This window comes from Balaenoptera ricei, chromosome 6 (assembly GCF_028023285.1).
Source record: "Balaenoptera ricei isolate mBalRic1 chromosome 6, mBalRic1.hap2, whole genome shotgun sequence".
NCBI classification, from domain to species: Eukaryota; Metazoa; Chordata; class Mammalia; order Artiodactyla; family Balaenopteridae; genus Balaenoptera; species Balaenoptera ricei.
Window position 1 is genome coordinate 66,671,516 of NC_082644.1, and position 25,126 is coordinate 66,696,641.

Here is a 25,126-nt window from a genome sequence, read left to right on the forward strand (position 1 = left end):
AAGGAAGGGAATCCCTACTCTGTATTTTAATTTTTATACAGTAGGTAGTCTCCCTTTTTTGTACAGTATATGCCATAAAAACCATGGTTTCTTAAATCAGATTGCAAAAATCCAAAATCCTGGCATTCCTGTACTACTATCTTTATTTACCTGGATGCATTGGAAACCAGTGCAAAGGAGATGGCAGATGATATGTGTTGAACAGAAAGGAATAAACATTGAGTAAGGCTTGGTAGTCAGTCTGGTCGTCTTCAGGTAAATGCTGTTAGGGCAGCAGCCTATCTTGGGGCCGATTAGTGTACAGAGGCACTGTTGATTTAGAAGACAGCAACACTACAAGTCAAAGTTCTGGGAAAATTGAGTGAAAGGGCTGGTTAATGTGTAGTTGCTGGAGGGAACTCCCTGGCGGTCCAGTGATTAGGACTCCACACTTCCACTGCAGGGGGTCCGGGTTCGATCCCTGGTCAGGGAACTAAGATCCTGCAATCTGCGTGGTGCAGCCAAAAAAAAAAAAAAAAAGTGTAGTTGCTGGAATAGTCTTTAAGCTACTCATGACCGCTGCATTTTGTTTATAATGGTGACATTGAGCCATTAAGGAAAGATTAAATTACATTTTATATACTTTGTTTATTAAGCAGGAACATATATAATACATTTTAGATAATATTTTAAAAATAAAATTGTTAAAATTGGAAGTTAGCTCTCAAGTAAATTTCAGGTACTCTGGAATATGACATGATTAGGTAGCAGTTTCAATCATTAAAGTCTACTCTAGCCATATTAAAAATATTGGACCTCTTCACCATTCTTTTTTTGCAAAACTATTTGGATTACTAGAAATAGTGTGCATGCTTTTATACTCATTTCACATGTTTGTCTAAACTTACTGGTATTTTATTGATTTGGAAATCATCGGAGTTAAAGTAAAAATGTTTTCTACATTTTTGTGAATTAAAAGCTATGACTTATGATTAAGTGATTTATTTTCAAATTCTCTATAACACAAAATAACAGTGACTTAATGAAGTAGACATTTGTCATTTGTGACCACCCAGCATTTTTGAACAGCTGCCCAACATTTTGGTAATTTCCCATGTTATAAGTCCTGACTTCCCAAAGCAGATGCCAGAAAATTTATATTCTCATACCCACTCATAGCTAAGGTAGAGGCCTGTGACCAGTCATACTCTTCTCACTTGAAATTGCTTGGGACCAACATGAGGAGGCAGTCTTGGGCAGGGAAGTTAATCTTTTGGCAAAGGTGGTGGTGGGAGCTTCTAGTTGTTCTAGCTTCCTAGTATCAGAAATGCTAAGTAGTAGTGGAAGTCTAGTTTTTCCTGGAGAAGCTCTCAAAGTGTGGTTGGGATTCATATCTTCCTATCTATTAAGTTTGGCTCTATTACCCTTAACAGAGCTTAATTCCTTCTCTACTTTAGCTAGAAGAGATTCTGTTGTTGGTAGCTAAGTAAGAAGCTTGACTGAACACTTAATATGAATGGTTGGTTTTCCTAAAATATAATATTTTATATTGCTCATTTTAGAAAATGTAAATAAATGTCATGCTTTCCTTTTTCATGCTAACAGTTTACATACTGTGTTGTATTGTTTTTTCAATTAATGGATTATTTTGGATTACAGCTCCTGTATATGTTTCTTACTAGATTGTAAACTCTTATTTAAGAGTGTGGTCCATGCTTTCACCTCTTTGTATTCTCACACATGGTAAGCATTCGATAAAGTTTATAAAACTAGTAAAGTTAGGATACTTTAAAACATAATTTTCTTTTGTAAAGCTGTTCACTTGTTAGTGATGTTCCTACCAAGTTATACCTGACCAAAATAACCTTAGGCACAGCTTCTGTTCATATTTTACATAGTAGCAGGTAAACATTCTTGAAGCCAGTAAGGAGCAACCTGAAAAATGAGAACTTGTCCGGGAAAAAAAAAATATTGGGGGACACTTTTTTTGTTCATTTGTTGGTGTTTACTTTTACTTCCAGTTTTATTGAGAAATGATTGATATACATCAGTGTGTAAGTTTACGATGTACAGCATGATGGTTTGACTTACATATATTGTGAAATGATTACCACAGTAGATTTAATTATACTGACCATCTCATATAGATGTAATAAAAAGAAAAGAGGGACTTCCCTGGTGGCTCAGTGGTTAAGAATCCGCCTGCCAATGCAGGGGACACGGATTCGATCCCTGGTCCAGGAAGATCCCACATGCCAAGGAGCAACTAAGCCCGTGCGCCACAACTACTGAGCCCGCATGCCACAGCTACTGAAGCCCGCGCGCCTAGAGTCTGTGCTCCGCAACAAGAGAAGCCACTGCAATGAGAAGCAAACACACCACAACGAAGAGTAGCCCCTGCTCGCTGCAACTAGAGAAAGCCTGTGCGCAGCAACGGAGACCCAATACAGCCAAAAATAAATAAATAAAATAAATTTATTAAAAAAAAAATTTCTCCTTGCAATGAGAACTATTAGGATCTACTCTCTTAACTTTCCTATAACCTTTTTTTTTTCATTAGTGAATGTGGTTTTTATAACTATCCTCAGGCATTCATATAGCATTGCCCCAATACTGAAGGCTTAATTTTTCAAGCTAACATTTTAGAAACATGTAGCACTCTATCTGATTTTAGTACAGCACTTCAGAACAAATTTTTAAATTGAGAATAACTTTGAAAGCTCTTTTTTATTTGTCCTTGTGAGCAGAGTGTGGTTTTCTTCAGCATTTCGTAATACAGTGTTTTTTAAATGTTTTAATTATATTTTAAGTGTTTAAGTTTTTTTTAATTGGCAGATTATAGATATTAACTCTAGAGCTCTTTGGCAAGCTCCCATTCTGTATATACCATACTGCTGAGGATTGGGGCAGAGACTCACAGCTCTAGGTCTGAAGGATTATTCTGTGTTACACTGGCCTACACCAGACCAGTCTTTGTTTCTCTTTCTCCTGCCTCTTCAGTACTTATGGTCTGAGGCTAGAATCCATCATTCTCCCCTGAAGGGTTTAGTTTATAGGGAACAGAAGAGTGAGTAGCAGCCCTTGAGTAGCTCAGGCAATGTCCACATTTGGCAGCATCATACCCCAACTAAGTCATGGCCTTTCCAGGCACCTGAGCCAACAGAATATGTGAGTTATTGCCTAATCTTCTTCCAGGAGTAAGCCAGTTGGTGCTAACTTTGGCCCACCAATGGCAAACTGTTTGTATTGCTGGCTCTTACGCTAATCACTGGGTAAGCCTAAGGAAGTTATCTTATCGCCTTTCTATGTCCTTAGTGTCCCCATCTATAAATTGAATAAATAGTGCCTGAAATTGCCATATCTCTAGCCTTTATTGGCCAAAGGTTGCTAGCACTGTTTTAGTCAAAACCAAGTCCATAAAAGTGTCTTGGTCTGCTCCAACTTCTCCTTTCATTTTCTTCCCTGAGCACTAGTTATTACTCTTTCACCTCTAAGAAACAGAGCATGATTGATTGTGACAGGGTTGACCAAAATCAGTTTCCGTGCCAAGCATACTGAATGAACGCACTTTTTGTTGGTTGGTATTCTAACAGATAGTTTTCTATACCAAACTTTTAAACAAGCTCTGAGTTACATTTCATGAGAAATAACTTGAAAACCTTTTCTTTAGTTAACAACAGAATTTTGAAGAAATGATTACCCTTCTCAGTATATATAAAGTGTAGAGAAACTCAATTTCATGGTAAAATACACAATATCCATAAATCTAACAGGTAAGAAATATAATATCCATAAATCTTTTTGGTATTGGCTCTTTAATATCTCCTGGCTAATATTCTTTTTGAAAAGTTGATTTAAGAATTTTTTTTTATTTCATTGGCTGTGTAGTTTAAAAGTTATATAGTAGTATTAAGGCTTCTAATTAAAGACAACAGCCTTACTTCAACTCATCTTCTATTTCATGACTCAGAAACATCTACCTTTAACTTTTTAGCCATTTTTTCTAGTAATTATTTCCGCATTTCTAAATACATGCTTATATTGCTAGTTTTTGATTTTTCAGTTTGGCATTATCTGTTGACATCCATCTTTGGAAGATGAGATTTATTTCACTTACAACTGTTTCCACTCACTTGGAAGTTATATGCTCTATTTCTGTTGTTAATTTTGATCTTTTCTGCCTCATCTGTCTTATATATGATCAATGAATAATTTAGCTCTATCTCATTTTTTACTCGCCAAACTAAACATTATTGTCACTCTTTCTTGTAGTATAATGTTTATTTACCCACATGATTCACGATTGATTTGTTCTTCAATTCTTCTTTCATCTTAGAACTTCTTTCTGTGATCATTGTTTTCCTGAAGTATATACTACAGAAGTATTTTCTCTGTATCTTGAAATTTGGATAGTTTCTATTACTGTCTCCAAGTTCACTAATCTTTTCTTCTGCTATGTCTAATTTGCCATTAGTCCCATTCAGTATATTTTCATCTCAGACATTGTAGTTTTCATCTCTAAAAGTTCAATTTGGGTCTATTTTATATCTTCCATGTCTCTACTTAACTTTTTGACCATATAGATTACAGTTTCAATAACTACTTTAATGGCCTTATTTGCTAATCCTAACATTTGTTTCATTTCTGGGTCAGTTTTGAGTGATTGATTTTTATCTCCTCATTATGGATCATGTGTTTCTGCTTTGTTGTATGCCTAGTATTTTGGTTTGGATGCCAAACATTGTGAGTTTTATCTTGGTGGGTGCCGGATATTTTTATATTTCTGTGAATCTCCTAGAGCTTTTTTTCTGGAATGCAGTTAATTACTTGGAAACAGTTTGGTCATTTTGGGTCTTTTATGATTTGTTACTTGGGTCCAGAACAGTGCTCAGTCTAGAGCTAATTATTCTCTACTACCAATGCAAGACCTTGCTGAGTATTCTATCCAACATCCCATGAATTATGAGTTTTTCCAGTGTGGCTTCTGGGAATAGACACTATATTTTCTAATCTTTTGGATGTTTTCCCCCCACCTAGTTTTGGGTTATTTCCTTACATGCATACACTAGTCAGTGCTCTGAATATTTGAGGGGGACTCTATCATCTTTGCTGTTCTCACTTTATGCAGCTCTCTCTTCTTTAGTATTATGTCCTATAGACTTTAGCTGCCTTGGTGTCTCCGGATTCTTGACTTCTTCTCAACTCAGGGAGTCTGCTAGGCTCTACCTGGGTTCCCCCTCCTGCATCATGGCCTGAAAATTCTCTCAAAGCAGTAAACTGCAACAGTTGTTGGGCTCATCTTCTCTGTTTCCCGTCTCTCTGAGATCACTGTCCTTTGCTTGATGTTTAGATTCTACAGACTGTTGTTTTATCTATTTTGTCAGGATTTTTATGGTTGGTTCAGGTAGGAGAGTAAATACGATTCCTTGTTACTTCATCGGGTGGAAGCAGAAGACACTTTAGAAGTTTTTACTTTACTTAGAATGAGTTATGCTTTTTGTCTAAATGAAAATGACTTTAATTTATCCTCATCCATGAATGATAGTTGTTTCTGGTTTATTTTGTTGCTATTGAGAAATCTCTCAATCTTTTTGTGATTGTTGTATATGTAATCTGTCTTTTTCCCCCCTGACTGCTTGTAAGATTTTTTTTGTCTTTGATGTTTTATTATTTTATTATGATATGCCCAAGTGTGGTTCTCTTAATTTACTTTCTTGGGCTTTTTGAATTGGGGATTTGTGTCCTTTATCATTTCTAGGAAATTCTCAGCCATTATCTCTTCAAATATTGCCATCATCACCACTCCCCTACCCCTCTTCTGTATTCTTATTTCTGGAGCGCCAACTGGGTGTTTGTTAGACTTTAATCTGTCCTCCCTCTTTTACTTCTTTAACATGCCTGTTTTATACTTTGTTTCATTAACTGAAATTTTCGAGATGAATTCTTGTGAAGGCTTCAGGACCCTGATTTTTCTATGTAGAGAAGTTTTTTTTTCTTTGGTTATTTTGGGGGTTTTTTTGTTGGGGGGGGTGCCACACTGCATGGCATGCGGGATCTTAGTTCTCTGACCAGGGATCAAACCCGTGCCCCCTGCAGTGGAAGCTCAGAGTCTTAACCACTGGACCACCAGGGAAGTCCCATATGTGGGAAAGATTTTGAAGTGTGTAGTTTCTTTAATAGATAACAGGATTATTCAGATTTTTGTTCTTCTTGTGTCACTTTTGTTAATTTGTGTTTTTCAAAAAACTTGCCTGTTTCATTTAAATTGTCTCTTGGCATAAAGTTTCTTATAATATCCTTATATCATCTATATCTGTAGAATCTACAGGATGTGCACATTTTCATTTCTGGTATTGGTTTTGTGTGTGTATGTTTTCTTCATCAGTATTGCCAAGGGTTTATTAATTTTAATAATGTTTCCAAAGAACCAACTTTGGAATTTAATGATTTTTCTATTGTATATTTGTTTTATATTTCATTGATTTCTGCTCTTTATTTCCGTCTTTCAGCTTTGGGGCTTTGATTTGCTGTTCTTTTCTAGTTTTTTTTCTTTTAATGAACACATATGTTTGATTTTCAACTTTCCTTCTTTTCTAAATATACATTCTTAACTATAAATGTCCCTCAAAGTACTGCTTTAGTTACATGCATCCCACCACTTTTAATTATTATATATTTTTCCTTCCATGTTTCCATCTCTACTCATTTGCATGTTTAAAGTCTGTTATTTTAGTACCTACCCTAGAAACTTTCATATGCGTAGTTAACTTATTAAAGCCTAATCAGTATTTTTACCATTTTCCTGATTAATACAAGGACCTTGGAACACTTCTAAATGTAGTCATTTCTTGCCCAGCTTATTTGTTATTGTTGTAATGTATTTTAATTCTATCTTGTCTTCTTTTTAAACTCCACAAAACATTTTTATCATTTTTTTATGCCCTGTCTATATAGATGCAGCTGTATATTACCACTTTTTTGCTCTTTTCCCATCTCTGATCATCAGTTAAGGATCACTGACCTTTATTCCATTTGAAGTAAATCCTTTAGCATTTCCTTTGGATGAGGTTCTGTTCTTCACAAATATGGAGTTTTTGTTTGAAAATATCTTTATGTTTGTCTTCATTTTTGAAAGATATTTTGGCCGCAAATGGATATTTACATTGATAGGTTTTTTTAATATTAATTAATTAATTTATTTATTTATTTTTGGCTGCGTTGAGTCTTCATTGCTGCACGCGGGCTTTCTCTAGTTGTGGCGAGAGGAGGCTACTCTTCATTGTGGTGTGCGGGCTTCTCACTGCAGTAGCTTGTCTTTGTTGTGGAGAACGGGCTCTAGGCACACAGGCTTTAGTAGTTGTGGCACGTGGGCTCAGTAGTTGTTGTGCACAGGCTTAGTTGCTCTGTGACATGTGTGATTTTCCCAGACCAGGACTCGAACCCACATCCCCTGCATTGGCAGGCGGATTCCTAACCACTGCACCACCAGGGAAGTCCCGATAGTTTTTTTTAAGTACATTAAAGATATTTCCATTGTCTGCTGACTTCCATTATTTCTGTTGAGGAGTTAACTGTAAATCTTTTTTTTTTCTTTTGATTTCTGTATTTTTCATATTTAGAAGTTTTCCTTAGTTCTTTTTCAAAACTGCTTTGCATTTTAAAATAATCTTTCTCTTTGCCCTTGTTTTCAGTTTCTTTTCACTAGACGTATTTTGCACCTCCTAAATTACCTGTGTCTATAGATTTTGGGGGGGGTTGTACTTTTTTTCCTATCCCTCAACAGTAACTTATTTCCTTTTATATTTTGGGTTTTTTTGACTGTGAGCTCATTTCTTGTTACTGAATCAGTGTGGGAGTTCCTTAAGATCTAGTTATAAGGTTCATTGCCTCAGAGAATTGATTTTTTTCTGTTCAAGTACCTGACAACAATTTTGACATGAGACCACATTAAACTTTTTGAGCACCCAGGAAATGTGAATGTGGTCAGTAAATCCACATGAGTCAGCTTACAGTTACAAATTCTTAGAAGAGATTTTATTTTTTCTCCATCCAACACTCCTTTTGTGAAGACAGTTTTCCTTTCAGTCCCTTCGTTGGGGCCAGGAGAAGGGACTGTTGTTGCTAGTACACCCTTCTGCTAATTTTGTGGGCTTTTGGAGTCCCAGCTTTGTACTGGGGAAGCCAGATTCTATCATCCCACAACCATCCCCATTCAGTAAAAAGCTACAACTCCTCAAAACTATAAGCACTTTAGAAAAAAAAAAAAAAATTTACCAAATATCTCTAGCATTGTTTAGATATTTAAATGTAATTAATATACATAAATGCCAAATCACAAATGATAGTTTCTTTAACTTTTTTAATGAACCAGAACTACTTGATCAGATAATTTGTTGTATCTGTAATAACAAGGTAGTTATAGTGTGACCTCTTAGCCAGAAATATAAAAATAAGTTTCTTCTATAAAATGAAAGTCCCAATATTGCTAAAATAGTATTCTTACTATGTATTTGTTTTAACAGATTACAATATGATAGTACAGAAGAATAGCCAGTGTCAGACACTGTGCCTCGATTTTCATTTAGAGTCCATGAATTAGTCACATCTTTATGTTTTTATACATCTTTTCTAGAGGAAGAGCTCTCACTCTTGAAAATTCAAGAGAAAGAAGTTATTATATTTTCTTCCCCTTGTTGTTGCATTTTAATTTCTCTCCCAAAACCCTATATGCTTTTATTTCTTTAAATACAGCTTTATTGAACTATAATTCATATACCATAGAGTTTACCTATTTAAATATAAAATCCAGTTGTTTTTAGTATACTCACAGAGTTGTGCAACCATCACTGTAGTCAATTTTAGAACGTTTCATCACACCAAAAATAAAGACTAATGGGACTTGCCTGGTGGTCCAGTGATTAAGACTCCATCCTCCCAAAGCAGAGGGCCTGGGTTCGATCCCTGGTCAGGGAACTAGATCCCACGTGCTGCAACTAAGAGTTCATAAGCCACAACTAAGATCCAGCGCAGCCAAAAAAAAAAAAAAAAAAGACTATGAAGTCACTTCCCATTTCACCGACCTCCCCAGTCCTAGGAAACCTCTAATCTACTTTCCGTCTCTATTCATTTCGGGACATTTTATATAAATGGTATTATATAATATGTGGTCTTGTGGGTGACTTCTTTCACTTAGTATCATGTTTCAAGGTTCATCCATGTTGTAACATGTATCAGCACTTCATTTTTTTAAATTGCCAAATAATATTCCATTGTACAGATTTACCACTTTTTTTTTTTGGCAGTTTGTCAAATGCTTTTTGTTTTTTTAAACATCTTTATTGGAGTATAATTGCTTTACATTATTTACATTATTATTAATTATAATTGTGTTGGTTTCTGCTTTATAACAAAGTGAATCAGTTAAACATATACATATGTCCCCATATCTCTTCCCTCTTGCGTCTCCCTCCCTCCCACCCTCCCTATCCCACCCGTCTAGGTGGTCACAGAGCACCGAGCTGATCTCCCTGTGCTATGTGGCTGCTTCCCACTAGCTATCTATTTTACATTTGGTAGTGTATGTATGTCCATGCCACTCTCTCACTTCATCCCAGCTTACCCTTCCCACTCCCCATATCCTCAAGTCCATTCTCTAGTAGGTCTGTGTCTTTATTCCCGTCTTGCTCTAGGTTCTTCATGACCATTTTTTTTCCTTTTTTTTTAGATTCCATATGTATGTGTTAGCATACAGTAGTTGTTTTTCTCCTTCTGACTTACTTCACTCTGTATGACAGACTCTAGGTCCATCCACCTCACTACAAATAACTCAATTTCGTTTCTTTTTATGGCTGAGTAATATTCCACTATATATATGTGCCACATCTTCTTTATCCATTCATCCGATGATGGACACTTAGGTTGCTTCCATGTCCTGGCTATTGTAAATAGAGCTACAGTGAACATTGTGGTACATGACTCATTTTGAATTATGGTTTTCTCAGGGTATATGCCCAGTAGTGGGATTGCTGGGTCATATGGTAGTTCTATTTTTAGTTTTTTAAGGAGCCTCCATACTGTTCTCCATAGTGGCTGTATCAATTTCCATTCCCACCAACAGTGCAACAGGGTTCCCTTTTCTCCACACCCTCTCCAGCATTTATTGTTTCTAGATTTTTTGATGATGGCCATTCTGACTGGTGTGAGATGATACCTTATTGTAGTTTTGATTTGCATTTCTCTAATGATTAATGATGTTGAGCATTCTTTCATGTGTTTGTTGGCAATCTGTATATCTTCTTTGGAGAAATGTCTATTTAGGTCTTCTGCCCATTTTTGGATTGGGTTGTTTGCTTTTTTGATATTGAGCTGCATGAGCTGCTTGTAAGTTTCGGAGATTAATCCTTTGTCAGTTGCTTCATTGGTAAATATTTTCTCCCATTCTGAGGGTTGTCTTTTCATCTTGTTTATGGTTTCCTTTGCTGTGCAAAAGCTTTTAAGTTTCATTAGGTCCCATTTGTTTATTTTTGTTTTTATTTCCATTTCTCTAGGAGGTGGGTCAAAAAGGATCTTGCTGTGATTTATGTCATAGAGTGTTCTGGCTATGTTTTCCTCGAGGAGTTTGATAGTGTCTGGCCTTACATTTAGGTCTTTAATCCATTTTGAGTTTATTTTTGTGTATGGTGTTAGGGAGTGTTCTAATTTCATTCTTTTACATGTAGCTGTCCAATTTTCCCAGCACCACTTATTGAAGAGGCTATCTTTTCTCCACTGTATATTCTTGCCCCCTTTATCAAAGATGAGGTGACCATATGTGCATGGGTTTCTCTCTGGGCTTTCTATACTGTTCCATTGATCTATATTTCTGTTTTTGTGCCAGTACCATACCATTTTGATTACTGTAGCTTTGTAGTATAGTATGAAGTCAGGGAGCCCGATTCCTCCAGCCCCGTTTTTCTTTCTCAAGATTGCTTTGGCTATTCGGGGTCTTTTGTTGAAAGCTTTCTTTGCATCTATTGAGATGATCATATGGTTTTTCCCCTTCAATTTGTTAATATGGTGTATCACATTGATAGATTTGCATATATTGAAGAATCTTTGCATTCCTCGGATAAACCCCACTTGATCATGGTGTATGATCCTTTTAATGTGCTGTTGGATTCTGTTTGCTAGTATTTTGTTGAGGATTTTTGCATCGTTTCATCAGTGATATTGGTCTGTAGTTTTCTTCCTTTGTGACATCTTTGTCTGGTTTTGGTATCAGGGTGATGGTGGCCTTGTAGAATGAGTTTGGGAGTGTTCCTCCCTCTGCTATATTTTGGAAGAGTTTGAGAAGGATAGGTGTTAGCTCTTCTCTAAATGTTTGATAGAATTTGCCTGTGAAGCCATCTGGTCCTGGGCTTTTGTTTGTTGGAAGATTTTTAATCACAGTCTCAATTTCAGTGCTTGTGATTGGTCTGTTCATATTTTCTATTTCTTCCTGGTTCAGTCTCTGAAGGTTGTGCATTTCTAAGAATTTGTCCATTTTTTCCAGGTTGTCCATTTTATTGGCATATGGTTGCTTGTAGTAATCTCTCGTGATCCTTTGTATTTCTGCAGTGTCAGTTGTTACTTCTCCTTTTTCAGTTCTAATTCGATTGATTTGAGTCTTCTCCCTTTTTTTCTTGATGAGTCTGGCTAATGGTTTATCAATTTTGTTTATCTTCTCAAAGCACCAGCTTTTAGTTTTATTGATCTTTGCTATCGTTTCCTTAATTTCTTTTTCATTTATTTCTGATCTGATCTTTATGATTTCTTTCTATTTATCCATTCAGCAGTTGATGAATATACAAATACCAAATACATTTGGTATTTCTACTCTTTGACTATTATGAGTAATGGTACTATGAACATTAATATACAAGTTTTTGTGTTGACCTATATTTTCATTTCTCTTGGACATATACCTAGGAGTAGGTTCGCTGGGTCACATGTTTAACCTTCTGAGGACCTGCTAGACTGCCTTTGAAAGTAGCTATATCCTTTATAGTGTATGAAGTTTCCAGTTTCTCCATATTTTTACCAATAACTGTTAGTATCTCTCTCACGATAATCATCTCAAGATCATTATCGTAAGAGAGATACCAGTTCATGTATTGGTATCATATTGTGGTTTTGATTTACATTTCTCTAACGGATAATGATGTTGAGCATCTTTTCATGTGCTTATTATTCATTTGTATGTCATCTTTGGAGAAATATATACTTTGTCCATTTTTAGTTGGGTTATTTTATCCTTTTATTATTGAGTTATAAGTGTTCTTTTATTTTCTAGATACAGATCTCTCATTAGATACATGATTTGCAAAAATGTTCTCCCATTCCATGGTTGTCTTTTCACTTGATGATGTCCTTTAAAAGCACAAAAGTTTTTAGCTTTGATGGTGACCACTTTATTTTTTCTTTTGTTGCTGTGCTTTTGGTGCCATATCTAAAAACACATTGCCTAATGCAAGATCACAAAGACTTCTTTTTATCTAATTTAATTTTTTTTAATTAAGAAAATTTAAAGCAGTGCCTGTAAAGAAATTTTTAAGGGGAAAAAAGCACTTATAATCTCATCAACATAGGATTCACATATTTTTGGAATACTGTCATCTCCTTGTTCAGTATTTGCATATTTTCATTATTGCTGTTGTTTGCTAAGTGCTATATTGTGTTCTGATATTTTTTGTGTTTATACATGATATTCATAATTTTAATTTTAAGGCTATATAATATAGCCAGCTTATTTCCCAGTTATGTAATACAACTTCTTTATATTTTTATTTTTCTTATACAGAACTCCAGTTAACACTGACAAACATGTAACTTTTTGCTTCAATTGAATTATCTTCTTAGAATAACTTTTTAGGAGTGGAATTATCGGGTCAAAGGATGTAAACATCTTTACAGCTCTTACATGACATCATATTACTTCTAGAAAGCACTGAACTGCGCTTTTGTGTAGTAAACATTTTAAAAATGTTTTTCATTTATTTTGAAGTTGATACACATTGTGAGTTGAACAGTTTTACTTTGAGTGGCAATGTTAGTGATAATCCTCCATCAGTAAAACTCAGGATCAAGTTATATGTGTATTTCTTCATCTGAAAAAAAAAAACACAATAGTACATCTAATGGGACACTTTGTACTGATAGTGAAAACTGGAACAGCCAATTGCCTTGTTGACTGAAGATAAATATGACATACTTAAAATTTAGTATTTTATGGTATTCTCTACTTTAAGTAATAATAATATAATTTGTTAAATTTTCTTTAGGCTTCGGGAGCAGGAAAGAAAAGAAGCAGAAGAAGCTAGTCAAAAGGAAGTAGAAGAATGGGAAAGAAAACTTCTAGCTCAAGCAGCTCCAACTTGTATGGAGACCATGTGGGAAATTCCAGCAATCGGGCATTTCCTTTGTTTAGCCCAGCAAATTCTAAATTTGCCAGAAATAGTCTTTTATGAATTGGAACGCTGTCTTCTGATGCCTCAGTGTAACGCCTTTCTATCTAAAATAATGACTTCTCTATTAAGTCCTCCCCATCGCAGACCTACCTTACATCGAAGACCTACTTTGCCTTATAGAACCTGGGAAGCAGCACTGAGACAGAAAGTACAGCAGTGGTACACGGCTGTAGGGCAGACTGAAAATCCCAATAACTGTGCTGAAAAACTTGGGTTGTGTCCTCAGTTTTTTAAAGTTCTTGGAGAAGTTAATCCATTGGAAGAAAAACCTTTTCATGAACTACCTTTCTACCAAAAAGTGTGGTTACTTAAGGGTCTTTGTGACTTTGTGTATGAAACACAAAAGGAAGTTCAAGATGCTGTACTTGGACAGCCTATTCATGAATGCAGGGAAGTTATCCTTGGTTACGATTATTTGGAGAATGCTTATGTACATTTCCCACAGTTCTGTGGTGCAGATGTACGGATTTATAAACAGAGACCTTTTCAAGCCCCAGAATTTCCAGTTCCACCCATTAAAATACAAAGAGTACCTCGGATTAAACTGGAGAAATTGAAGTGTGACTATGTTAGTGCAAGTAATGGAGAACATAGGTGTAGTAGAGAAGGCCTGCCCTCTGCCTTCAGGAAAGAGCAGGAAATTAGTTTTGATCCAACTTGCTGCCCTGCTAAAATGAACTTGGATAATCATGCCATCTCTTTTGAAATGGAAGTGAAATCCAACTGTGAAATTAGAATTCGCAGGCCCTGTGAAATGAAAATAACTGATTGTTGTAAAGAAAATTTAGAGAAACCAGGGAGCCCAGGGGAAGTTACTGACTTTGGAGAGCCTCTCAGTCCAGGTGAAATAAGGTTTATAGAAAATCAGGAAAAATATGGTGAAGCTTCCAGAGTAAAGCCTGAACCCAGTCCTTTAAAAGAAAATGCTCTGAAATCTTGCCAAATACATGTAAATGGAAGTCACAGTGATCATCCAGAAATTAACTGCCACAAAGTTGTAAGGGATATTCTATTAGAACAGTCACTGCAGAGCCACAAGAAACTCAAAGTAACTAAAATGAGGGCAAAAAAGAAGAAAAAGAAAAAAAAGAAATTGAAAGATGTTTTGAATGAAAACTTACAAAGAAAGCGTGAAGGTCTTCATTCCCTTGCATTCAAGTCTTACAAACCTGAGATCCAGAATAAGTTATTGATCATCAAAAAGAAAGCAAAACACAAGAAGCACAAATCTGGTAAGCTAGCACAAATGGGTGAGAATTACATTTTAGCATATTTCAAGTAGTGCTTTCAATTAGGCATCGTGGAAGGCTCTGATTGACAAAATGAAATAACGTGTGTGTGTGTGTGTTTTAAAGGTCAAGTTTTATATTAGTCCCTATAATTAAAACCCAGAGCAGAAGAGGTTTTATATATAATACTAACAACAACAAAATACTGGTGTAATACATTTGAATTTAATTCTCAGTTGAGAATCTTTGGGCATTATGTTTTTACATTCTCTGGACCAATTTCTCCATAAGTGATGCCTCCCATCATTTTTAAGAAGTGTTTTCTCCCCCAGGCTAAGGGCAGTACAGTGCAATGAAAGAAGCACTGATATCAAGAGGTATCATTCCCAGAGCTAAAGTTCATAGCAACTAGCTTCTTAAACCAAAGCAAGTTAGATTATTTTTCTGGGTCTTAGTTTTTTCCCACATAATATATTTTTCAGCTTCCTGAAAAATTATTTTAGTATATATTTTCATATCCAGAAAAAAATGTGAACTATAAGGAAAAAATTACATCAACTAATAAGATATGAAGCTTTTTTTTTTTTAACAGGATTTATAAGTTTGTCTTACACCAGATTTAAGTACTCACTGTATTTTCCACAAGCCTGTTTGAACAATAACAACAAAAAATCCTATGAATAAAGTCTTCAGTGGTCGTTTGCTCTCTTTTTATAATTACTCAGGTGCTTTTGCTTTTCCTGTTGTTTGCCATTTAATCAGTTTATGTCTCAGTTACTAAGAGCATAGATGAGATAAAAGCAGATGATCAACTTCATTTATTAACACTAATAAAAAGTTGCTGGATTGGGGAAAACTTGAATTGTTTACTAAAATGAGTTGTGATTTATTGTCATTACTTATGGATTTCAGTTTTTTATTCCTTCCCTCAGTAACAAAGGTAATGAAGATTTGACAATAATTTGATGAGTTGGCAAATGAGGGAGTGAACTTTGTTTAGCTGATATAGTTGCTGTTATACCTTAGTTATTTAAATCATTAAATACAATTAAATGTATTTTAAAATGTGTATGTAATGTATAATTGATAAAGAAATAGTACAAAATTTACCATCAAGAACAGGCTTAATTTGTTGAACTAAAAATTGCGAAGTGGTCCACATTGACCCAGATGATAAAAAGCTACAGTTTTTTTAAAGTGACTCTCAGCAATAAATCCTTTAAATTTTATAAGCAATCCATTAGGCTATATAAATTTAGTTTTACTGATTTGGCAAGTTCTCTTTGAAATGTTAGCCTCTAATATATTAAATAATATTTTAAAATTTAAAAACTGTTTTCAATTCCAAAGCATGTAGTATTGTTTTATTAATACCATTATCACCTAAAACCTTTTAAGTGTTCATTTATGACCTACTATTCATGTGTTCAAAGATAATTATGGCTTATGATGGTTTATAAAATAAAATAGATATTGATGTAGCTCCTATACAGATTATACCAATAGCAGAATAAAAATATTAACTCCTAAGGATTGAATTAAAAGGAGTTTGTATTGTAAGCAAATAAAGTGTTGCTTCATTTTTAAAATGGAAGTTCAGAGTGTTTGTAGATCAGAGAAAAAATTTGTGGGAGTTGCATGTCCAGTTCTAGACAAGTGGATGAATAAAACTCAGAGCAAATTCAGTGAGTACGGTTCATGCTCTCTGAGCCTGTTTGTTGGGAAGAGAAGGCTTACAGGAATGAAGTAGAAGTAAATAATGGCACTCGCCTATACACTTTCTCATTTTATCTTCAGGGCAAATTTTGGAAAGTCAGTTTTCAGTGGCACAATTACTAGGATCTGGCTAATACAGTTTCCTTCTCCCTTGTTAGTACTGAGTAAGCATAGGCCAATTCTTTTCTTTAGTTTCTTCACTAAACTTCTTACTGGCATAACAGTACTACGTAAAATGATATAACAACAACAAAACATCTGTTTTACGTCTTTCTGTACACTTGTCTATCTGAGGCTTTGCCTTGAGGTTTTTTATTAGGTATGTGACATTGTGGCCTTTTATAGTTAGGGGCATACCCTAATCCAGTGTTTCCTTTCTTACTCTTTTTAAAAGTGAGCTTCATGGTCACAGGTTTGGGAAATATTCCTCTTATAGATTCACATTGTGCATTAGTACAGGTCCACAGTGCATCTTACAAAACTCTTGTACCGGATGTATTTTGGAATTCAGAAATCTTCAGATTTTAGAAGGGTATTATATATAATGTTTATTAAATAACATCCCCAGTGGAGCTTAGGGCAGCCCCTGTAATCAAATGTATAATTTCTACAGAAAAATGTATGAAATAGTCAAACTAAATGAGATGAAGACTATAAAGAACCTCATAACAGTTTATGTCAGGTTTTGCTATCATATAAATTATTTTTAAAACTTCAGTTTTCAGAACCTTTTGGACTGTAGAATTGTACATAAGTGATTCTGGGCCAGTATATTAAGGACTTCAGAAAATCTTGAAGAAAACTGTTTAGTTTTGTTTAACCTAGTATTTTTCAAGTTTACTTGAATACAGAGCTTTTTTCAAGGAATAGTATTCTGTAGAATATGCTTTGGGATAAGCTGTGTCACCCATGGCTGATTTATGAACCTTTACTTAGGGTGGACTAAATCTCGTTAATCTGGATTTATGTAGTTAACCTGGTCCAATTTATGTTGATTACACAGGCCTTAAATTTTGGTGGAATCTCCAGATTTAGTAAAGCCTTCTTATTGTAATGGCAGATGATTTTTAGTAGAAGGCACAAAGATAAATTGGTTGAAAATGATTTGATAATTTTAGTGCACTGTGAGGCACTTATGCAATCCATAAGCATTTTAATCTGTTTTTCAGAATTGAACTTTTCTTTCTGCTTTTTAAATTTTGAATTTATTTTCATTTATTTAAGCCTGCTCCTTACTCTTGGAAGCATTGTAGAATAGAAAAACATTGGCATTTTCCCAATTATGCATACTTATAGCACTAGATACTTCTCCTTCATAATACTTACTTATAAAATTTATTCTTAATAGTTGAATTTATTTCTAGGTTGTTTTGATGATTGTCTCCCTCTGTTCTATAACATTCTTGAGAACAGAAGGATTATTTCTGGTTTTGCATCCCTAGCACTTAGCACAGTGACTAACACGTTGTGTAGGAAGCTATTGAATGAATAAATGAACACACATAATGTGGTTCTCCCAGATATAACTAAGATTTATCCCTTAATATGTATCTTTCACAGTTTTTTAAGGCATTTATATTTTTTAATAGGATTATACTATACATACCATTTTACAATCTGCTTTTTTCCCACATGACAGTATACCATGAACATCTTTGTGCAATAAACAGATCTCTATAGCATCATTTTAAATGGCTGTGTAGAATTCTATTATGTGTATTGTGTAGTCCATTTAACCAACCTCCTTATTGGACATTTTGGTTGTTTTTGGTAATACACTATTATAGCTTGTGTAGAGCAGATAGAGTTGAGTGAAATGAGTGAGAAATTTTAAAATGAGAGGACTTTTTGTAAAACCTGAAAAAGACAAAAATGATTCAAGATACATTAATTGTTACAAAAAGGCTTGTGGTATTTTAAGTTACTCATTTCAACCAGTTTGGTTTGGAGGGTTTTTCCCTCCTTACATGGTCATTATTTTCAACCAAATCATTTTGTGTGAGCTCCTCTAAACCAATTAAAATAAATAAGACAAGTGGTGTTAGTTTCTTATAGGTGAAGAAATTAAGGTTCAAAAATAGTAAATAGCCTCATTTAATAGTTGTTAAGTATATGGTAAAGACCGTACAAAGGTCAAAGAGAGGCTAAATCCATGTGTGCTATAGTAACATTTAATAGAAGATGAAGGACTTTGAAGAATAATGGGGATTGGGTAGATGAAAAATGGTTAATAATGTGAGCACAGCCATGGAAGCGTAATTAAGCCAAGTGTCACTGAAAAAATAAGCATAATTAGAGGAAAAACTTAAGGAAAAAGTTGAAAAGTTGAGGGTTTAAAAGGTGTTTGAATGGTGGAAATATGCCATTTTGAGGTGATATCTTTCTGGGTATGTGGTGCTATTTTAGATAATTGAATCAGGAATACAGTGCAGGGAAATGAGCTTGAAATAAAATATATCAAATGTGTGAAAGTAATGAGCTGCTTTATAGGGAATGACTGAGAAAGTAATGTAATCTACAATATTTGATTATATCCAGGCCCTTATCTGTGAAACAGTTGTATAATTCTGTGTTAATATTACTATAGAACCTAACTATGTGTGTCTTTATGGGAAAAATTCTTAGAGGACCAACTCAAGATGCCAAGATATACAAGACTGAAAGAATCAACTATACTCCACGTCCTTTTATTTTAATGCCTTCTACTTCCCCCACCCCTCCAAAAACCTAATACTCATATAATGCTTACTGCATGCCAGACACTATTCTAAGCCTTTATATATATTGTCTCATTTAATCCTCATAAAAACTCATAAGTAGATGCTATTATTACCCCCATTATATAGATTTTATAGATTTTTAAAAACTGAGGCACAGAGAGGTTTATTAGCATATCCAAGGTCACACAGCTAGTAAGTGAATGGCAGGATTAGGAGAAGGAATGTTGCAGGGTTATTAGGATGCCATTAAAGAGCTATAAAAAGAAACTGGCAATGTTTATAAAAATGAAGGGGTAGAGGATAACTCCAGGAAGAGGAAATTCTAAATCCAGATAAGGAATGTTTATGTGACTGTTCTATCACATTGACAGAAGAAAATAACATTTTGAGAGAGATGTTGCAGTAAATAGCAGAATTTGACAACTAATTCAGTATTCTGAGTTAAAGGGGAAAAAAAGAAATAGGTATTCAGGAGTTACGAATTATTTTATAGTGTTAAAAAAATGCGCGTATGATGAGAAATTTGCTCATAGGCAAGGAGAATAGAAGGAAAATCAGCTGTTTTATTAAAGTCAAATGGCTTACTTAGAACATTCCAGAAACATATTGGCCAAGATATGGACATTTAGTAAATTAAAGCCATATTTAGACTGTTTCTGTGACTTCACAGTCTAGCTAGGCACTTGCCAGAATCACTTATAGTACAAATGCTCTTGGGTTTTTACTTTTAACAGTGATTAATGTCTTAGTATCCATTCACATTAATATTCCTAAAATGAAAGTACCGAGAGAGTAGTGTATGTGTTAGAATAATTTTTAAACATGGGAAGGCCGAATCTAGGAGCATTGAAGTGGAAGCCTGAATAGTCCAAGGAGCCAAGGAGTGAATACAGGCAGGAAAACCAGGTGAAGGTAAAGATGAAGAATAAGAGACTAAGGAAAGAGTTGGATTGGGAATGATAGTCACCTTAATTTTTCTGGTAAGTGTATCTCCATATTCTAGAATACTACAACTTTATGCCTAAGTTATAGTGTGAAAAATATGTTTTTAGTTATATTTTTCTCTCTTAAGTTGGGCTTCCTTCTAGAGCTGATCTAAGCATAATTTTAAAAAGCTTCATTAGGCTGTGCTTGTATCATTAATTACTAGGCCATATTTAGTTTCCTTATCCATTTGTAGGTGCATGTTGACACTCAGTTTTTGCCCATGTTTGTGTTTTAGGCTCAGGAATTGTGTTGAAATTCTTTGTATGTTTTAAATTGACTTCTGACAGTTATATTTTATGGGACTAGGTGATTTAGGGCAGTGGAGGTAAAAGCCCTGGGTATGATCAAGTAAGTGGTAGAGGAATGGAAGCCCACTAGGGGGCAGTATGTAACTTGCCCTCTATATATCTTGCCCTGGAGCAAAAACAGATTATGAAACAAAGGCTGTGTGGTTTTACAGTATCCCATGCTCCATTTTAAAAGTAATATTTAATAAAAAGTAACAGTTGATTTTTATTGAAGAATACAGGAAAATTTGTATTCAAATTGTTTTGTGGAGGACATAGTCTCAAGGTATTAAGTAATAGTGAATATGCAAATCTTATAACCCTAATCAAAAGGAATGCTCTGAAATCAATCAGATGCAGATTACATCCCTGTAGAATGTCTGAAAAAAATGCAGTATTTTACCATAAAAAGAGCACAGCTTTGAAGTGAGACAGATCTAGTACAAATATATGCTCCAGTGCATATTAGCTGTAAGTTCTCCGTCAATTTATTTGCCTGTTTATAGCCTGTTTCTTTCTCTGTGAAAAATGAGGTAATACCTACCTTGCTGTATTTTTACAAGGTTTAATGGAATAGCAAGCAAACGCATAGCACCTAGCATGGTGCCTGGCACACGGTAGGAATCAATAGATGGTAACTATGATTTTTGAGAGGTTAGAATTACATAATGGAAAGAGCTTGGACTTTGGTGTTAGAGTCCCTGGCTATGGGGCTTACTTATTACAGTGTAACACTTAAGTAAGTTAAGTAACTTTTTTGATCTTCATTTATCCCATGTTAAAATGGGGATATTGCCTACCTTGGAGGGTGGTTTTCAGAATTAACTGAGGTAATTTATATATCACCTTACTAAGTGTCTGACACATAGTAGGCTATCAATAAATGTTATTTTCCTTACTACCGTTCCTAGGTCATGTTGTGAAACTCTTTGGTAAATTGTGTAAATTATTTAAATTGTCTGTCAGTGTTTTCCTCATTATAAAATGGACTCAGATTGACCCTCAGAATTGTAAACAATTACCTGCCTCCCTTTTTCTATCCCCCAACTGATAAAATTTCTGATGAAGTATAGGATTCTTATATTTAAGGATCATTTCTCTTGTGTGCTAAATGCTGTACGTACAAAATGAATAATAGGATTTCTGTTGTCAATAATTCCCAATCTAGTAAGGAAGAGAAACATATAAACAGATAATTATAATACTGTATGATAAGTGTTACATTAATTGATATGTGTACAAAGTCGAGTGGTAGCACATAGGACATAAGAGCAAGAAGAAATAAAATGAAGGACTAAGTTAAAAGAATTTGAAGAAGGTTAAAAGATAATAAACATTTTGTTTAAACTTTTACCACAACTTAGCTAAGGCACATGAGAGCAACAGCTAACATTTATTGGTGATTTACCATGTGCCTAGCAGTAGTCTAAGCTCTTAAGGTGTTTTAACTCGTTTAATTCTCACAACATGGGTGATATCGTTATCCCTATTTTAGAGATGATGAAACTTCACAAGGAAATAAAATAATTTGCTCAAGGTCTTGCAGCTAGTAGGTGGTTAGAACTGATATTCCAACCCAGGTAGTTTAGTTCCAAAACTCAAGCTTAAAACTACTGCACAGTACTACTTCTAGTTACTTAATAACATTTAAGTATCTTACTGACATGATGAAAGGAGATGCCTAGTAACCACCTCAGCTGCTTAATTTACTTAATTTACAGTCAAACAGAGTGACTGTTAGAGTTAACTGAGAATTTAGTACCTAAGTTTAGTGCCTGTGTCAACAATATGAAATTAATTGGGAATATCAAGAGTGACCTCTGTTGTGCTTATAAATAAATAAATACAAAATCAAATTATTTTTTAAAAAGCTAGTTAGAGGAGTGCTGAGGGGTTGGGGAATAGGAATGAGGAAGGATTTCATTTCCTTCCAATTGCTGTCTTAGGTCAGCAAGCAGTTAAGTCTTTTCCCATGAACTTTCAAGAATAGTAAAGGTAGCATATAGAGGAAAGGCATTTTGGTGTTCAGATTTATCAGTCCCCTTGAGAGGTACCTATTGCATCCAGTTTAGAAATCAGTAACTAGCTGTATTATAGAGATACCAAGAATTTAATCACTTCTCCTTGAATATTGCTAAAGCAGCCACCCACCCACTTGTTTTTGTATGAGTTTAGTTCTAGTGTAGGTACTGTGTGAGCACATAAGCAAATAACAGTGATAAAAGAAATATACATTAGTTTTTTTAAATTAATTTATTTATTTTTGGTTGTGTTGGGTCTCTGTTGCTGCATGCGGGCTTTTTCTAGTTGCGGCGAGCAGGCGCTACTCTTCATTGTGGTGCACGGGCTTCTCATTGCAATGGCTTCTCTTCTTGCGGAGCATGGGCTATAGGCGCATGGTCTTCAGTCGTTGTGGCTCGCGGGCTTAGTTGCTCCGCGGCATGTGGGATCTTCGCGGACCAGGGCTCGAACCCATGTCCCCTGCATTGGCAGGTGTATTCTTAACCACTGCACCACCAGGGAAGTCCCTACATTAGGTTTTTTAATTTAATTAAAAGCGAATGTCAAATAACAGATTGTTACCTAGTAGAACAAAACACTAAAACCCATGTGAATCTCAGCAACTGAAAATTTGCAGTAGTTCAAGTATGGTGTACTTGCATTTTATTGAGTCAAAGTTAGAAATGACCCAAATTACAGTTCTGTGATATGATTAAAAGAGAAAAACAGAAGAAAATACAATTATATTGTAAACTGGAATTGCGCTTATGAGTTGAATAAAATGTTGCAATAAAATTAACTGTTTTCATTCAAGAAGATCACATCTGTGCAGGAAAACATTTAGTAAAGAACAATAGGGCTTATGTAGTATAGCAAAGTTGCTTTCGGTACTTAGTCGTTTTCTCTTTTGAAAAAAAAGTAAATTTTAAGATGACTTTAGCCTACAAATGATTGTGAACTAAAATTAACTTTTAAGTATTTCTAATTAATTTTTTATTCCCTACATAGATTGTAAACTCTTGGAGGACAGGGTTTCCATTTTATAATTTTTTGTTGTCCCCATAAATTGTACTGTATCTCATGTTTGTTGAATAAATAACAATTTATTAATTGATTTTGCTGATTGCAAATGGGGGGAAAAACATTTACTTGAATATGTTCCTTACTGGAAAATAGAGGTTATATGTATGTACATATTTCTTTTGTCTGGTTAAATACATGTTTTAGATTATATGTACTTTATGCTCAAATAGATTTCTTTAAGAATGTGGATTTATTTTTCCTGGTGATTTCTGATTGCACAAATGACTAGGTGCACTTTAAAGGGAGATGTTTACCTTGTTTTAAAACTGGTTATTGAATACTGCCAACGGTAGCCCATTAGGTGAGTGCAGAACTAAAGGGATAGAAGGAAAACCCTGTTTTCTAAGCTACTGAGAGGATTTTCACATTAGGTTGAATAAAGACCATAGTCTTCAGAGTATAGTTCTATGCAAGTTCCTGACTACAGAAGTCATTGTTAAAGGTAAGGTTTTTTCTTATGTAACCTCATTTTAAGTTGTGAATTAGATTTTAACTAAGCAGTAGTAATGTGACTTTTTTGCCAAATCTTACTGTAATAAATTCTGGTACTGTGCAACACATTGGAGATTATAATAGTTTGGTTCTTATAAAACGAAAACACCATTTGTTAATATGTCTGTTACAGGTAGTTATAGTTTAATGTTTGCTTTTGCTGGGGCTTGTTTTGATTCATCATTTTTATTTGACTCACTAGAAGCCATCTGTTAGTTATAATTTAACTTTCAAGGTTCTATGTAATTTGGTTTTTGTTAATGAAGTGCTATAAACAGCATTATGAAGCTTTTCTCTTTTAATCTTGAAAGGAAAAAAATCCATATCTAAAAAAGCAATCACAAAGAAGAGGAAAACTGTCACAAAGTCACCTACTGTACCAGAATTTCAGGTAAATGTTTCAATTTTGTCTCAGTATTTTTTAGTTTAATTTTGTTTGTTTCAGTGTTTATATTGTTCCTCAAGAGATTGGCTAAATTCCGCCATAACACACAATACTTTTAATGAGATGTTTCCAACTATGACTTTTTCCCTGCAAGTGTAGACATAGCTAAAATTTAATCTGCTAGTATTTCAAAAATTTTTACCTCTCTTTTTGTCTCTTGATAGTCAAAGATCTCTGTGGTTTTCTGTACACTATACTGTTTTGTAGAAGTAGTTTAATAGAAATATATATTTATGTATCAAGTAAATGTGTAGATGAAAGTCTTCCAAGAACTAACTATAATTTTTACGTGGTAGCATTGTGTAGGTAATCCATTTTATTTTCTTTTATTTGGGCACTATCAAAATAGTAGACTTATTAACTTAAAAAACAAAACTTTTAACACAGCTATATATGAACTTCAGAGAGAATATTAAGTAAAAGTTAATTGAATGGTTTTATTTTGTTGTTTTTTTTTTTTTTCAGCTAACATTGATTTTGTGTTTCCTTTTAGTGTATTTAGTCAGCCTAAGCAGAGACATCTTTCTTTTTTTTTTTTTTTTTTTTTAATTTTTATTTATTTATTTATTTATTTATTTATTTATTTATTTTTGGCTGTGTTGGGTCTCCGTTTCTGTGCGAGGGCTTTCCCTTGTTGCGGCAAGTGGGGGCCACTCTTCATCGCCGTGCGTGGGCCTCTCCCTATCACGGCCTCTCTTGTTGT

At 34.5% G+C, this 25,126-nt stretch overlaps 1 protein-coding gene across 3 annotated transcripts in view; it reads left to right on the forward strand.

Moving 5' to 3' along the window:
* Positions 1 to 25,126, forward strand: part of BRD10 (bromodomain containing 10) — a 103,449-nt gene that overhangs the window by 38,477 nt on the left and 39,846 nt on the right. For all 3 annotated transcript variants that reach the window (XM_059924770.1, XM_059924771.1, XM_059924772.1), the window contains 2 exons: positions 13,278 to 14,695; positions 24,290 to 24,369. In XM_059924770.1, coding sequence (XP_059780753.1) covers positions 13,278 to 14,695; positions 24,290 to 24,369 — 1,498 coding nt within the window. The remainder of the gene's footprint in view (positions 1 to 13,277; positions 14,696 to 24,289; positions 24,370 to 25,126) is intronic.